Genomic DNA, 15180 nt, shown 5'->3' on the forward strand with positions numbered 1-15180 from the left:
AAACTGGAGAGCTGTTTCCATCAGAGAGGCAGAAGGAGAAAATCCAGAGCTGAAGTGGCTCTGCAAAATACCAAACCTCAAAACTCCTGCAGGGAACCAAAACTCAGCAGCTCCTCCATGTGCCTGGAGTGGCACAGGGAGGACTCACCATGGTGGCAGGAGTGCTGGGCAGCTATGGAGCAGCACAGGGATCTGCCCCTTTAATTAGGAAGGTAATTGACATGAAGCCCTCACTACCCAAAGCCTGAGGGCCATGGCAGGGAGGAGCAGGGCCATGTCCCACGGTGCTGTGGGCTGCAGTGTCGCAGACATCTTTTATGAAAAATCCTTTCCTTAGGATTTTTCCTCCTGAGAAGCTGAGAGGCCTCAGGAACAAAATGTAAACAATGATTATCTGCTGCTGTGGAATGCAACAGGTGCATCTGTGATTGGTCTCATGTGGTTATTTCTAATTAATGGCCAATCACAGTCAGCTGGCTCGGCCTCTGTCCCAGCCACAAGCCTTTGTTACTCATTCCGTTCCTTTTCTATTCTTAGCTAGCCTTCTGATGAAATCCTTTCTTCTATTCTTTAATATACTTTTAATATAATATATATCATAAAATAATAAATCAAGCCTTCTGAAACATGGAGTCAGATCCTCATCTTCCCTCATCCTGGGACCCCTGTGAACACTGTCACACTGCAGGGCTGGCACAGAGCAGGACCAGCAATCCTGCCCCATCCCTGGCAGTGCCCCAGGCCAGGTTAGACAGGGCTTGCAGCAGCCTGGAGTAGTGGGAGGTGTCCCTGCCCATGGCAGGGGATGAAATGAGATTACCTTTAAGGCCTGTTCCCACTCAAACCATCCCATCATTCCAGGATCCTATGAAACCTGCTCCTCAGGGCCAGCTCAGGACATACTAACTCAAAGATTTGATTTCAGGGGATTATAAAACTTGGAAGAAAGCTGTCATCAGCAGTCTGGCCAGTGCGCAGGGACACACACCTCCACCTGAACCAGCCAGGTGAGCTGGTGGCATGTTGGAACTCAGGACATCCCTCTGGGTGTCCAGAGTTGCTGGGACCCTGCCAGGGGGCTCAGAGACCCTCGCACACAGCCCAGAACACCTGTGGGTTTGATTATGACCTGCGGAGCAAATTACCAGCTTTGTATGAAGACCTGAAAGCCACAGAAGTTTAAGCAGTGTAATAATAAAATTATCACTAGGTGAAAAAGTAGATTTTGGGGTTTTTAGAACAGGGGTTTTGGGGACAAGATGGAGGGACTTGGGCATGTCCAGCCTTTCTTCTTCTTCTCTACCTCCATCTTCTGCTGTGATGTTGGCACTTTGGGATTGGTTTAGAATAGAAGCTCACTGTCTAACATAAATGATAGGTATTGGGAAGTTATTGTAAACATTGTATATGTAGTTTGTAGTAAAAAGACATAACACCGCCTCGGGGGCAGGCAGAGTGCCTCTGTCTGTCCTGCTGAGCGGACCTCGGCTGGGCAGGAGAAAAATTTTTACAGATAAGAAACAATAAACAACTCTGAGACCGAAAACTGAAGAACTCCGAGTCATTCTCTGAACGTGCGGGCCAAACCAGAGACTGTTCACCTGTCTCGGGGCTGTGATAAACTGCAACCTCCCAAGATCTTGGCATCCCTGGGTGGGCAGTGTCAAAGATTGCATGCAAGATGCTTTCCATTACCATCTGTATGGCTGATTACCTTGTCAAGTGGGCAGTTTGCCTTATCTCTCTCTTTGAGTGACCACAATCACACCTCCCTCGGGAGGGGACATTGCTGATAACAGACTATTGAATGTCACTGCATGACTGATAAGAACTATAACATCCCACTGGGAGATGTGAGCCCAGAGGGAGGAGCCAAGCATTGCTACCCGGATATAATCTGGGATTCTGAAACTCCAGCATGGCTTTTCTCCACGGGATTCCCCAAGGAACAGCAGCTGCTTTTTCCTCCACTGGATCTCCAAAGGAAAGACTACATCCTTCTCTACAGATCCTCCTTGCTCCAACAGAACCACACCTGATACTTCAGAGGACTGCAGCCACATTTTCAATCGGACTGCCACCAACATCCTGACCCACAGGGTGTCAGGTTGGGTTCTGACTCTGTCAGTGTTGTTCTAGTGGACTGCATTGTTTATTTTATTCTTTTTTTTTCTTCCCTATTAAAGAACTGTTATTTCCTGCTCCCATATTTTTGCCTGAGAGCCCCTTAATTTAAAATTAGAGCAATTCGGAGGGGTGGGGAGGGTTTACATTCTCCATTTCAGGGGAGGCTCCTGCCTTCCTTAGCAGACTCCTGTCTTTCCAAACCAAGACAGCACACTGATAAGCCTCTTGGCAAGCAGCCAGAATGGCATCCCTGGAATCTGGCTGAAGACCTCATTCCCAACACTGGTATCCCACAGCTCTCAGAGCTCAGCTGTCCCCAGCACTCTCCATCCTCGATCAGTCCCTCCAGCCCAGCACAGGGCAGGTTCCTCCTGCAGCAGGGCTCACCCCCAGCACAGCTCAGTGCATTTCATCAGTCCCTGGGCCTCCTGCACACCCACACAGAGCACTCCCCATTCCCATGGCATGGTATTGGCAAACACTGGGCATTTCTGATAACTAATAAAATCCCATTTTCCCAAGAAGCTAGCAGTCAGAATTAGCCCCTGCATGAGTAATGTCTGGCCTGAAGAAGTCAGTTTGTTGTCAGCAGCTGTTGTTTTTGATCAGCCCTGACTGTTTTCTGTCATTGATCATGCTGGCCAGGAGGCAATTTGGGACACAGCACAAGCACCAGTCATCTGCTGCTCCAGGTAAACATGACAGCAGAGAGGCTTTTCTGGAAGCAGGAAACAGGAGCCTGTCCTGCAATCCTTCAGGCTTTCAAAGTCCCTTAAAAAACACTGAACAACACACTTATGGAAAAGGATTTTTGTTTTCTCAAGGCCAAACCCTATCACCAGGGATCCAGTGTGTCCAGGGCCATAAGAATGGATCCCCTGGACTGTGGAATAGATAAGATATTCCTGGCTCTCCTTTCTGGCTCCTTCTGTGTTAGGAGGACAGAGGGAGCATGGGAACAAGGAGTACAGGTCTCCTGGCCCACACATGGGACATGGCCACACCAGGGGCGACCAAATACAGGGCTCTGGTCATATCTGAGTCCTCCAGGACTGCCAGACTCCCACAAAACCCTGGGATTAGTGAGGACACTGCTGCCTTGGGGGAACCACCAGCTCCTCTCCTACCCCTCAGACACAGCCAGGTCCTCTGCACCAGTGGACCTGACCAAAACCCCAGACTGATGTCCAAGACCACCACAGGCAAATTCAAGGTGCCAGGGGTGACCTGCCTCCTGTCTCAAGCCATCCTCTTGGACTCCCTCAGTCCCCTGGGGCTCAGTCTTGGAATTCTGGGTTGTCTGAGTGCTCCAGCACAACCCTGACCATCAGCGGGTTGACACCACCTTGTTCTCACACCTCAGAGACTGACTGACTCCTCCAATAGTGGAAATTGAGGGTCACATCCTGCAGCACATCCCACAGCAGCACCTCCTCACCCACCCAGACCCGAACAGAACCTTTGGCCAAGCTGGGGGTTTGCCCAGGCTCCAAGCCCTGCCAGAGGGGTGGCACAGGACTCACTCAGAGCCCACCAGCTGCTCCTGGCCCCACTCCCTCAATCCCATTCTGGGAACGAGGCACGAGGGGGCAAATTCACAAAGGGCAAACAAAAGCATCTGGAGGGTACAGCAGGGAGGGAAGGTGATGCTGATCCTTGGGAGTATTTCCAGCCTGGAACAAGAGTGCTCCATGCAGAGCCAGAGCTCCATGCCAGGCTCTTTAGTTTAGTTTAGTTTAGTTTAGTTTAGTTTAGTTCAGTTTGTCACCACTCACTCTTTAGTTTGGAGCGCACTTTGTTCGCCGTCTTCTTGATGTCAGACATCAGCTCCTCCAGCTCCTCTTTCGTTTCTGCGGAGAGAGCAAAGAGCAAACATGGGTGTGCTGCAGCCACCACTGAAATCTGCTGCCCTGCAGAGGGTAGAGACCAGGGCTGGGAGCCCTTCAACCCCCTAAGTGGAAGGATTTCCAACCCCTGACTGAAAACACTCCCAATTCCCAGACTGGGAGCACTCCCACAATCCAGGCTGGGAAAATTTCCATCTCCAGACTGGGACTACTCCCCCAATCCAGACTGGGATAATTTCCCCATCCAGACTGGGAGCTCTCCCACATCCAGACTGGGAGCACTCCCACCCCCAGACTGGGAGCACTCCCACATCCAGACTGGGAACACTCCCAATTCCCAGACTGGGAGCACTCCCACAATCCAGGCTGGGAAAATTTCCACCCCCAGACTGGGAGCACTTGCATCCCCAGACTGGGAGTGCTCCCACAATTCAGACTGGGAAAACTTCCACCCCCAGACTCGGAGCACTCTCACAATCTAGGTGGGAACACTTCCACCACCCCATGCTCCATCCTGGACACTCCTCACACTCCTGAGACCTCCAGCTGCTTCCAGCTCTGGGGCCCTAACACAAGAGTTAAATTGAACAGGAATACAAGAATGAGGTCAGGTTAGACATGGGGAGGAAATGTCAGACCGTGAGGGTGGTGAGCCCTGGCACAGGGTGCCCAGAGCAGCTGGGGCTGCCCCTGGATCCCTGGCTGTGCCCAAGGCCAGGCTGGACAGGGCTGGGAGCACCTGGGACAGTGGGAGGTGTCCCTGCCAGGGCAGGGGATGGAATCTTTCAAATCCCCTTCAATCCCTGTGACTCTGTGATCACATCCAGGTTCCTCTCCCAGAAACCAGCCTGTCCTGAAAGGAGCCAGGATTTGCAGCCGTGCCCCTCAGCAATCTGTGCTTCAGGAACTGCCAGAGCCCCTGGAGCAGCAGCAGGGCTGGAGCAGGGGCACAACCCCAAACCCAGATCATTGTGACCCCCCTGGGGTCTGCCAGTGCAGCTCTCCCTGCTGCCACCCCAGCACTCCCTCTTGATTTTGATGAGATCAAGACTTAATTAAATAAAACTTAGTTTAATAGAGCTGAGGCATATTGACTGACTCATGTCAATGGTTCTGATGCCAGCTGCCCTGATGATGGGAATGTTCTGGGGGAAGGTCCTATCATTCTGGCAGCTATAAGCATCCCCATCCCTGAGCTACAAGCTTCAGCACTATTGGGAAAAGGAGAGAAGGAACACATTTGTGAAGTTCTTTACCCCAGGATATTTGCTGTAGAACAGGCACAAATGCAGTGGCAGGAATAGGACACTTGCAGTTTAAATTCTCATTTAAGTGACTAATTTTTTTCCCATTCTTAAAAAAAACTTGTAATAATAAGAAATAAAGAGATAATAAGAAATAAAGAAATAATAAGAAATGGTAATGTGAAGAAATTACTTGAAAGAATTTATAGGAAATATAAAAATTTCCAATAATAGGAAAGTAATAAAAATAAGAAACTGTTATAATAAGAAATTAAAAACTGTAATAATAAGGAATTAAAAATTATTTCTTAATAAAGAAATAAACCAGCCTGGGCTGAGTAACTCCCTGCAACCATCCAGGCTGGGTAAGCAGACAGGACCAGGAGTACAGGAGACAAGAGGAGACAAGAGGAGACAAGAGGAGACAAGAGGAGACAAGAGGCCATGGGCACAGGGATGGGCTGGGAGCTGGGATTGCTCACCTGGGATAAGGAGAGCCAAGGGGGTCCCTACACCTGTCTGAGACCACCCTGCAGGAGGGTGGAGAGAACCTGGGGCCAGGTGTCCTGCTGGTCCCTGGAGGTGACAATCAGCTTCCTACTGAAGCTTGGGGGTGCACAGGGAGAGGACAAGCAGTGCTGGGGCAAGCAAAATGAAAATTAGATATTGAGAAGAAAAACATCCATGATGGTGGCCAAATACCAGATGCAGAGAGGCTGAGGGATGTCTGTGGGATGTCTGTGGGATGTCTGTCCCTATGGATGTTCTGCACAAGGCTGGGTGAAGGCTGGAGGGGACTGGCCAGGGGCCTCCAAGGTCCTTCCCACCCATATCCACCTTCAATTCTACTGAACAATTTCTCATAACTCACTGCCATGAGCTTTCCCTTCTCCTGTCAGTTCAGGCTGAGGGATCCCCCCTCTCTCCTGCTCCGAGACCTCACCTGCAGACCTGCTTCCAGCTCTGGAGTCCCAGGCCAGGAAGGATGTGGAGCTACTGGAGCAAGTGCAGAGGAGGCCACAGAGATGCTCTGAGGGCTGGAGCCCCCTCTGGAGCCAGGCTGGGAGAGCTGGGGGTGCTCAGCCTGGACAAGAGAAGGTCTCAAGAGTCCCTTCCAGTGTCTAATGGAGACAGGAGAGCTGGAGAGGGACTTGGGACAAGGGATGGAGGGACAGGACACAGGGAATGGCTTCCCACTGACAGAGGGCAGGGATAGATGGGATATTGGGAAGAGATTTCTCCCTGTGAGGGTACTGAGGCCCTGGCACAGGTGCCCAGAGCAGCTGTGGCTGCCCCTGGATCCCTGGAGTGTTCAAGGCCAGGTTGGACAGGGCTTGACCAGCCTGGGATAGTGGAAGGTGTCCCTGCCCATGGCAGGGGGATGAGATGAGATATGAGATGAGATGAGATATGAGATGGTCTTGAAGGTCCATTATGAGCTGTGACACGCTGCTGTGAAGCTGCCACTGAGGACACACAGGACAAGGTCAGAGCACAGCCTGTGCAGGCCACTCAGGGAGGCAGCAAGGGCCACAGGACCCCACTGGTGGAAGGAGGGGACAGGGATAGGGCTGGATGCCTTCCCTCAAAACATTTCCAACTGAGCAGCATGAAGAACACTCCTTCTGGCTGGATTTGAGTCACAGGCCGTGTGAGGATTACTTGGCGGCCTGGCAGGCACAGGCTGCCCAGACAATTATTTTCACATGCACAGTGTCTGTTTAAGTGACTCACTGAGATTATTTAACCATTCCCAGCCAGGGACACACAGCCACGGGAAGCTGGAGTACCACAACACTGCCGTGCCAGGGCCAGCAGCCCTTCATGCCAGAGGGGCACTGAGGGGGCACATGGGATGTTCCAGAGCATGAGCCAAGCTCCCCACATCCCATAGCTCAGCCAGGATGTCCTCCCCATTCCCACTAGCACTGAGAGCAGAGATGTCCATGCCCATGGCCACGTGTCCCCAGTCTCTGCTGGGAGGGAGGAGTCTTTGGTCGAGCGTTGTTTGAGGAGCTTTTGGTCAAGTTCGAGTTTTTCCCAGGAGCCCCCAGGGCCTGCTGTGCCCTGCCTGGGAGGGAGCCCAGGTGGTGCAGGGAGCAGGCAGGGGTGCAGGCAGGGCACAAACTCTTCCTCCTGCCTCTGCCAACAGCTAATGAGGCCCCTGTCTGACAGAGAGCAGACACTCAGCCCAGGCTGGTGACACTGCAGGCAGGCAGGAACGGGAAGGCAAAAGCAGATAGGAGCAGGCAGGAGCAGGCAGGCAGGGCAGGCAGGAACAGGCAGGAGCAGGCAGGAGCAGGCAGGAGCAGGCAGAGCAGGCAGGAGCAGGCAGGAGCAGGCAGGAATAGGGCAGGAGCAGGCAGGAGCAGGCAGGAGCGGCAGAGCAGGCGGCGGAGCGGAAAGGCAGAAAGGCGAGCGGCGGACAGGTAGGAGCAGGCAGGCCAGGCAGGAGCAGGCAGGAAAGCAGGCAGGAGCAGGCAGGAGCAGGCAGAGCAGGCAGGAGCAGGCAGGAGCAGGCAGGAATAGGCAGGAGCAGGCAGGAGCAGGCAGGAGGCAGGAATAGGCAGGAACAGGCAGGAATAGGCAGGCAGGAGCAGGCAGAGCAGGCAGGAATAGGCAGGAGCAGGCAGGAGCAGGCAGGAGCAGGCAGAGCAGGCAGGGCAGGCAGAGCAGGCAGGAGCAGGCAGGAGCAGGCAGGAGCAGGCAGGCAGGCAGGAGCAGGCAGGAGCAGGCAGAGCAGGCAGGAGCAGGCAGGAGCAGGAGCAAGGCAGGAGCACAGAGCAGGCAGGGCAGGCAGGACAGGCAGGAAAGGCAGGGCAGGAGCAGGCAGGAGCAGGCAGGAGCAGGCAGGAATAGGCAGGAGCAGGCAGAGCAGGCAGGAGCAGGCAGGAATAGGCAGGAACAGGCAGGAATAGGCAGGAGCAGGCAGAGCAGGCAGGAGCAGGCAGGAGCAGGCAGGAATAGGCAGGAGCAGGCAGGAGCAGGCAGGAAAGGCAGGAACAGGCAGGAATAGGCAGGAACAGGCAGGAGCAGGCAGAGCAGGAAGGAGCAGGAAAGGGCAGGCAGGAGCAGGCAGGTGCTGGCAGGCACAGACCTCCACCCTTCACAGGTACTGTCACTCGATCTCTCTGGACATCATGGTGACAGTGACTTTGCTTACAAGGTGCTCAGCCCTTGACTCTTTGCTGGCATTAAGAAATTTCACTTCGGCTACCTTCAAGTCTTTACTGACAATAACCAACAAACATCATTGAGAAAAGTGCAATTCCAAGCTAATTCCCAGCTGAGTTACCTGGCAAAGCTGGAAGGATCTTTTTGGCAAAGATTTAGCTCTTTCAATAAAAAATGAAAGAAGATTGTGTGAACAGTTTCTTGAAGAAAATTTTAAACAAATAAAGCTTTCTTGTTTATCTAGGAACTTTCATTTAAGGAATGTTGGATATTTTTTAAAGGTGAATGCAAAGAGGAAGCACAGAACTGAAAGCCTCACAAGGATCTGATCTCTGGGAACAAATAGTAAGGAATCCTTCCTAGGAAGTCTATGGAGTTGTCACAAACATCTTCCATAGTGTTTCATGGCCTTAAAGCAACGCAAATGAAATCTGTTTTAAAAGCCACTAAAGATGAGATTGGCTAGAAAGGTCCTGTACCTGGGTCAGGGCAATCTCCAGGGCCAGCACAGACTGGGGGATGGATGGATGGATGGATGGATGGATGGATGGATGGATGGATGGATGGATGGATGGATGGATGGATGGATGGATGGATGGATGGATGGATGGATGGATGGATGGATGGATGGATGGAGAGCAGCTCTGTGGAGAAGGACTTTCTAGCTGAAGTCCCATTTGCCAAAAGAAATTTGGGACATCAGTGACCTCTGTGCAGTCCTTCAGTTCCCAAAGGCTGACATTTATTCTTGGAAACAGAGCTCAGAGTTTCACATTGCAACTTATTGATTCAAGCTGTGGGAAACAAGAACAAAAGCATCAGATGCTGACTCAACCCCTTCCTAATTTTCTAGAATTTTTTTCAACTCTGACCAACACAACCATTTGCAGCAGGTATGACAGAATAGGGAGCAGGCAGAGGAGGACAGGAGAGAACTGCTCAGCCCCTGCATCCCACCCTCAGCAGGGGCACCCAAATAAACCAGCAAAATTCATGCAAGAAAAGGGCTGTGGATGGCTGCTCCCACCAGCTGCAAATGTGCCCATCTGTCAGAGCTTCTCAGCCCTGCAGCATCAGCCCCAAAGTTGCCCTCCTGGAGCAATCAGCTGGCTGATGAGCAAACACTCCTTCCCTGCCCATGGCCTTCTCCTGCCTTCCCTATGGCTCTCCTTCCATTCATCCTGTTAGCTCCAGGACAGCACTACAGAACCCAATCCCTCCACTGCCTGCTCCCACTCTCCCACACACCAACCCTTGGCAGCTCCAGGATGGACACAGGGCACTTGAGATGCCCACAGACACTGAGGGCACAGGTACCAACTAAAGCTCCTCAGCTCTATTTTTACAACACTGACTGCTCTCATCGTCTTACCTTTCTTAGCTCTCCCAATCGAACCCCACTTTGAATACTCCACTATTTTACTCAGAAGCAAGGTCAGTTTAATCAGTCAATAATTACCCAGCTCATTCCCTCTCTCTTTAGAATCAATGCTCTTCTACCTCCCAAGCTCCCAGTGTCCACTAGGTATGCCAGAAATTATTGGAAATCAACACTAATGGCAAAGGCACCATCTTACTCAGCTCCTGGAAAACTTCCCAATCAATACCTTCAGGCAGACTGAATCCAGCAGTGCCTATTTTTGGTATCAACTGTTTAGCAACAAACTGATTTACTGCTGGAATGTTGGAATTTATTCAGCAAAAGATAAATAATGTATTTCCCAAAAAAAGGGAAGTGTTTCCCATATGTTTGTGTCCTTTCTGCATTATTCTCCCATTTTCCTTTACTACTGCACCAAAATGATTGAGAGATTCTGCTCTTCTGTAAGCATCTCAAGAAAACTTCAGCTTGTCCTTCAGGCCACTGCTGGTGGTTTTCTGGCTCCCTGTGAGTCCCAGCTCCAGTTTCTGTGACACTGGGAGAAGGTGGGAAAATATTCTCCCCCTCACCACCCATGGGAGAACACAGGCAAACGTAAATCCATGGCAAGTGAAACTCCAGGAGTAGGAGGTACAGAGAAGAGGTAAGAAACACTGAGGCCAGCAGGGAGGATAAAGTGCTTTAAATTTACTCTGTGAACACTTGATATCAAGGAGCAAGACAGGACCATCCAGATGATCGAGTGACCCTGCTACTGAAGGGTCCTGCCCTTGAAGGGTCCTTCTCCCAGGCTGTGACAAAGATATTTCACACTTCATCCAAACAAATCTTTCTTCCAGGTCTGAGGAACACAAGCTAGGCTGAATGTGGGATCACAAACAAGCAATTGCAGTTCTGTAGGGTTTGAACTGGTCTCGTAAACAGAGATTTCTGGAGCAATTAAATTATTCCTTTTTGGCCCAAGCTTTAATCACAGGATCATGGACTCACAGGGTGGTTTGGTTGGAAGTGAGCCGCAAAGATCATCCAGTACAACCCCCTGCCATGGGCTGGGACACCTTCCACTGGACCAGGTTGCTCCAAGCCCAGTCCAATGTGGCCTTAAACACTTCCAGGCTGGATGGGGCAACCACAGCTGCTCTGGCAACCTGTGCCAGCCCCTCTTGGTCTGACATTTTTCCTACATGTCCAACCTCAGTTCAACACCATTGTCCTGTGCTGGGACAGAGCTGGGGGCAGCTCCAGGGTGTCTCAGAGCAGAGCAGAGGGGGAACATCCCCTCCCTGTCCTGCTGCCCTCACTGCTGAGGGTGAGCCCAGGAGACACCTGGCTTTCTGTGCTGCCAGTGCCCATGGCTGGGTCAAACCCCATTTGTCACTCCCCAGAATCCTCCAGTCCTTTTCTGCATCCATGCATCCATGCATCCATGCATCCATCCATGCATCCATCCATGCATCCATCCATCCATGCACCACTCCATCCATCCACCCCTTCATCCACCCCCTTCATCCATCCATCCATCCATCCATCCATCCATCCATCCATCCATCCATCCATCCATCCATCCATCCATCCATCCATCCATCCATCCATCCATCCATCCATCCATCCATCCATCCATCCATCCATCCATCCCCCAGTCTGTCCTGGCCCTGGGGATTGCCCCAGCCCAGATCAGGACCTTGTTTTTGGCCTGGTTCACCTCCCTGAGGCTCTCCTGCTTTTGGGCAGCTTTATTCCTCTGCTTCAGTATCCTGAGACCCTCCCCAGCTCCCAGGACATCCCACAGCTCCTCCCAAAATCAGACTCTGCCCAAATGCTGGATTAAATTGTTCCAGATGAGAGAGTGATCTGTGCCCATGAGGGGCCCTATGACTGAGCATCCCAAAGGATGGGATGGAGGGAGGGCCTGATGGAAGGACTCAGCAGGGAGGAAAGTCCTCCACCCCTGCACAAGGTGACACTCAGTGAGCCCACTTGGACAGACAGACACGGGGCTTTGTACAGGAAGGAAGCCAGCTGGGGAATTGTGGGAAGGTTATTTTTAGAGTTGCATATTTCCATGATAAAGAGCAAGTATTACCTCTGGCTGAAAACTTTTTATAGCACTGGCAGAAAAAAACTGACCAGAAGTAGTCCTACCTCCCAGAGCTTCAGCTGGGAGTGCCCTTGAGATGCTGCAGTTGGTACCCAAAGCACTGAGTGTGAAATAAAGACTCAAAATGCACCCACAAAGAATGCAGACACCTGAATGTGCCAGACCCAGATTTTTTCCCTTAAAAAACAAAACAAAAACCAACCAAACACATAAAGAACCCCAGCTAAAATAAAATTATAATAAAAAAAAACAACTTAAAAACCCCCAAAATATAAAAAGAGCATTATTTATGTTTTTTAACACTGACTGAAGTGCAGGGAACTGTTTTTTCATTGAAATTGTCAGATCTCAGTAAGGACAGCACACAGGCAGGTCACAGTAGCTAGGAAGGGCTTTAAGGACATCCTGCAGCCACTGTCACCTGCAGCCACTGTCACCTGCAGTGCTTGTCTGGCAGCTTCTTCAGACTCCACTAACCCAAGGAAATGGGATAGCCCAAAATTCTGAGTTGGAAGGAAGGTATAACCCTCAGGGTGCCCTGTAAATTTGAGAGATTCAATGGCTCATTCTCAGGGAAAGGTCAAAAAGGGGAAAAAAATCCACCTCACAGTGCTGGGTACTTGTTCAAGGATCTTTTCATATAGCCATGGACTTGCAGGGTGGTTTGGGCTGGAAGGGACCTTAAAGCTCATCTCATTGCAACCCCCTGCCATGGCAGGGACACCTTCCACTGTCCCAGGCTGCTCCAAGGCCCATCCAACCTGGCCTGGAGCATTTCCAGGGCTGGGGCAGCCACAGCTGCTCTGGGCACCCTGTGCCAGGGCCTGCCCACCCTCATGGCACAACATTTCCTCCTGATGTCCAGCCCAACATTTTTTGCAGACAGTGGCAGCAGCAAGGCAGGGTTTGGTCCATCCATACCCACCTGCACACCCAGCTCCAAGCACAGGAGTGAGCCAGCTCTGAGCCTGCATGTGAGTTACATGTGCTGGGCCCTCTTCCATGATCCCCATCCCAAGGCTGACTCACTGCCTCCACCTTTTGCTTGTTAATTCACCAAAATCAGAAACAACTTGTTCTGATGTAGCTCTGGAGCAGGGGAACACACCTGCCACTGCCTGGGGACCTCCCTCCTCCAGCAGGTTGGGCAGCCTCTGACCAGTCCCCCCAGCACAGAGCTGTGCCCAGAACCTCCCCATCCATCCACCCTGCACCTTCCAGGTGCTGCTTGGGGGCTGTGTGCCACGGGAATCACATGCCATGTGTGCCATGGGAGCTGTGTGCCATGGGAAATGTGTGCCATGGGAGTCACATGCCATGTGGGTGCTGTGTGCCCTGGGAGATGTGTGCCATGGGATTTGTGTGTCACAGGAGATGTGTGCCATGGGAACTGTGTGCCATGGGAGTCACATGCCATGTGTGCCACGGGAGCTGTGTGCCATGGGAGATGTGTGCTGGAGGAGCTGTGTGCCATGGGAGATGTGTGCCACAAGAGCTGTGTGCCATGGCAGCTGCGTGAAATTGGAGCCATATGCACTGGGAGCTGTGTGCCACAGGAGCTGTGAGCCAGAGGAGCCGTGTGCTGTGGGAGCCCTGTGCCATGGGAGCCACATGCATTGGGAGCTGTGTGCCAGAGGAGCTGCGTGCCACAGGGGCGGGCTGTGTGCCACAAGAGCTGTGTGTCACAGGAACTGTGTGCCGGAGGAGCTGTGTGCTGTGGGAGATGTGTGCCATGGGAATCTGTGTGCCATGGGAGCCACATGCACTGGGGGAGCTGTGTGCCATGGAATCTGTGTGCCATGGGAGCCACATGCACTGGGGGAGCTGTGTGCCATGGGAATCTGTGTGCCATGTGAGCCCCATGCCAGGGCTCCCAGTGCTCTGGAGGGGTGTGGGAGCTGTGTGCCATGTGCGCTGCCCCCCAGCCATGGCAGTGCCCAGCAGTGCCTGGCAGAGCCGACGTGCTCCCTGGCACGCTCGCTGCAGCTCCCTCTCCTCCCCAGCCCGGCGGCAGCGCAGCGTCACTGCTGTGTCACCGTCACTGCTGTGTCATCATCATCAGCGCCTCCTCCCCAGCTCAGGAATTCACTGCAGGGGAAATCTCAGGAATTCACTGCAGGGAAATCTCAGGAATTCACTGCAGGGGAAATCTCAGCAATTCACTGCAGGGGAATCTCAGCAATTCACTGCAGGGGAAATCTCCTCCATCCAGCAGAGGAGGGGACAGGGAATCCCAAAAGCAAGCACACCACTCAACCTCGCTTTCTTCCCTCTTCCCCACCCCAGTTTTCCCCCAGTGTCCTTGCTCCTTGCAGGGCAGGTGACTTCTGATGGGGGAGGGAGGAGGGAGAAAACCCGAGCAGGTCTTTAACGAGAAAGATGAAATCACACAACTGGAATGAACAGAAAATAACAGAGACGCTACAAATTCCTGCAGAACAGTGCAAGGATGGCCTGGGCTGGATGGGAGGGGGGAACAGGATGGATGCAGGGCTGGCACTGCACAGAACAACTGCCAAGGACTCACTCAGCCTGCCCAGCTCTTGCACAGGCAATATTTCTGTGTGCTATCTCCTGGTGCTCCCCTCAGCCTGCTCTCCCACCCTGTCCCAGCCCCACATCCCTGCAGCTCCCCCCAAACCCTCCTCCCCCCTCTCAAGTTGTCTGTCTCCTTTAATTATGGCTCCATCTTCACACTCTGCAATTCACTCTCCTCTGCCAAATCATTCTCCAGATTCCTTCCTTTGCCATTTTTTGCCTTCCCCATTCCCTCCAATCCTGGGTGCAGTTTTTAGGCATCTCATAACCAGAAAGACTTTAAAGGGCTGGGGGAGTGTCTAGAGCACCAGGAGAGGTTGAGGTAGCTGGAGCGGCTCAGACTGGAGAAAAGGAGGTTCAGGAGGGACCTTCTTGCTTTCTACAACTCCCTGACAGGAGGGGACAGCCAGGTGAGGGTCAGGCTCAGCTCCCAGGGAACAAGGGACAGGACAAGAGGAAATGGCCTTAAGTTGTGCCAGGAGAGATTTAGGTTGGATATTGGGGAATATTTGTTCCTAAAAGGCCTGTGAAGCCCTGGCACAGCTGCCCAGGACAGGGATGGAGCCACTGATGGGTTTAACACAGCCGTGGATGTGTGCCCCATGCTCACAGCACAGGGCACTGTCCCACTGCACACACAGCAGCGCTGTGGCAGCACTGTGGCTCTGCCTGCTCCACCCTGACATTTCAGCAGCTCTGTGGGAGCTATTTTGGTCTCTGCCAAGGGCAGAGCTCTGACACAGGCAGCAGAGGCAGGGGGAGGCAGTGGGG

At 52.4% G+C, this 15180-nt stretch overlaps 1 protein-coding gene across 2 annotated transcripts in view; it reads right to left on the minus strand.

Moving 5' to 3' along the window:
• Window positions 1-15180, minus strand: part of STX1A (syntaxin 1A) — a 69334-nt gene that overhangs the window by 11302 nt on the left and 42852 nt on the right. For both annotated transcript variants that reach the window (XR_004061278.1, XM_030962674.1), the window contains exon 4: window positions 3903-3977. Coding sequence is in view for 1 of the 2 variants with exons in the window: in XM_030962674.1 (XP_030818534.1) it covers window positions 3903-3977 (75 nt within the window). In the remaining variant the exon portion in view is untranslated. The remainder of the gene's footprint in view (window positions 1-3902; window positions 3978-15180) is intronic.

Source organism: Camarhynchus parvulus, chromosome 19 (genome assembly GCF_901933205.1).
Source record: "Camarhynchus parvulus chromosome 19, STF_HiC, whole genome shotgun sequence".
Classification (NCBI taxonomy): Eukaryota; Metazoa; Chordata; class Aves; order Passeriformes; family Thraupidae; genus Camarhynchus; species Camarhynchus parvulus.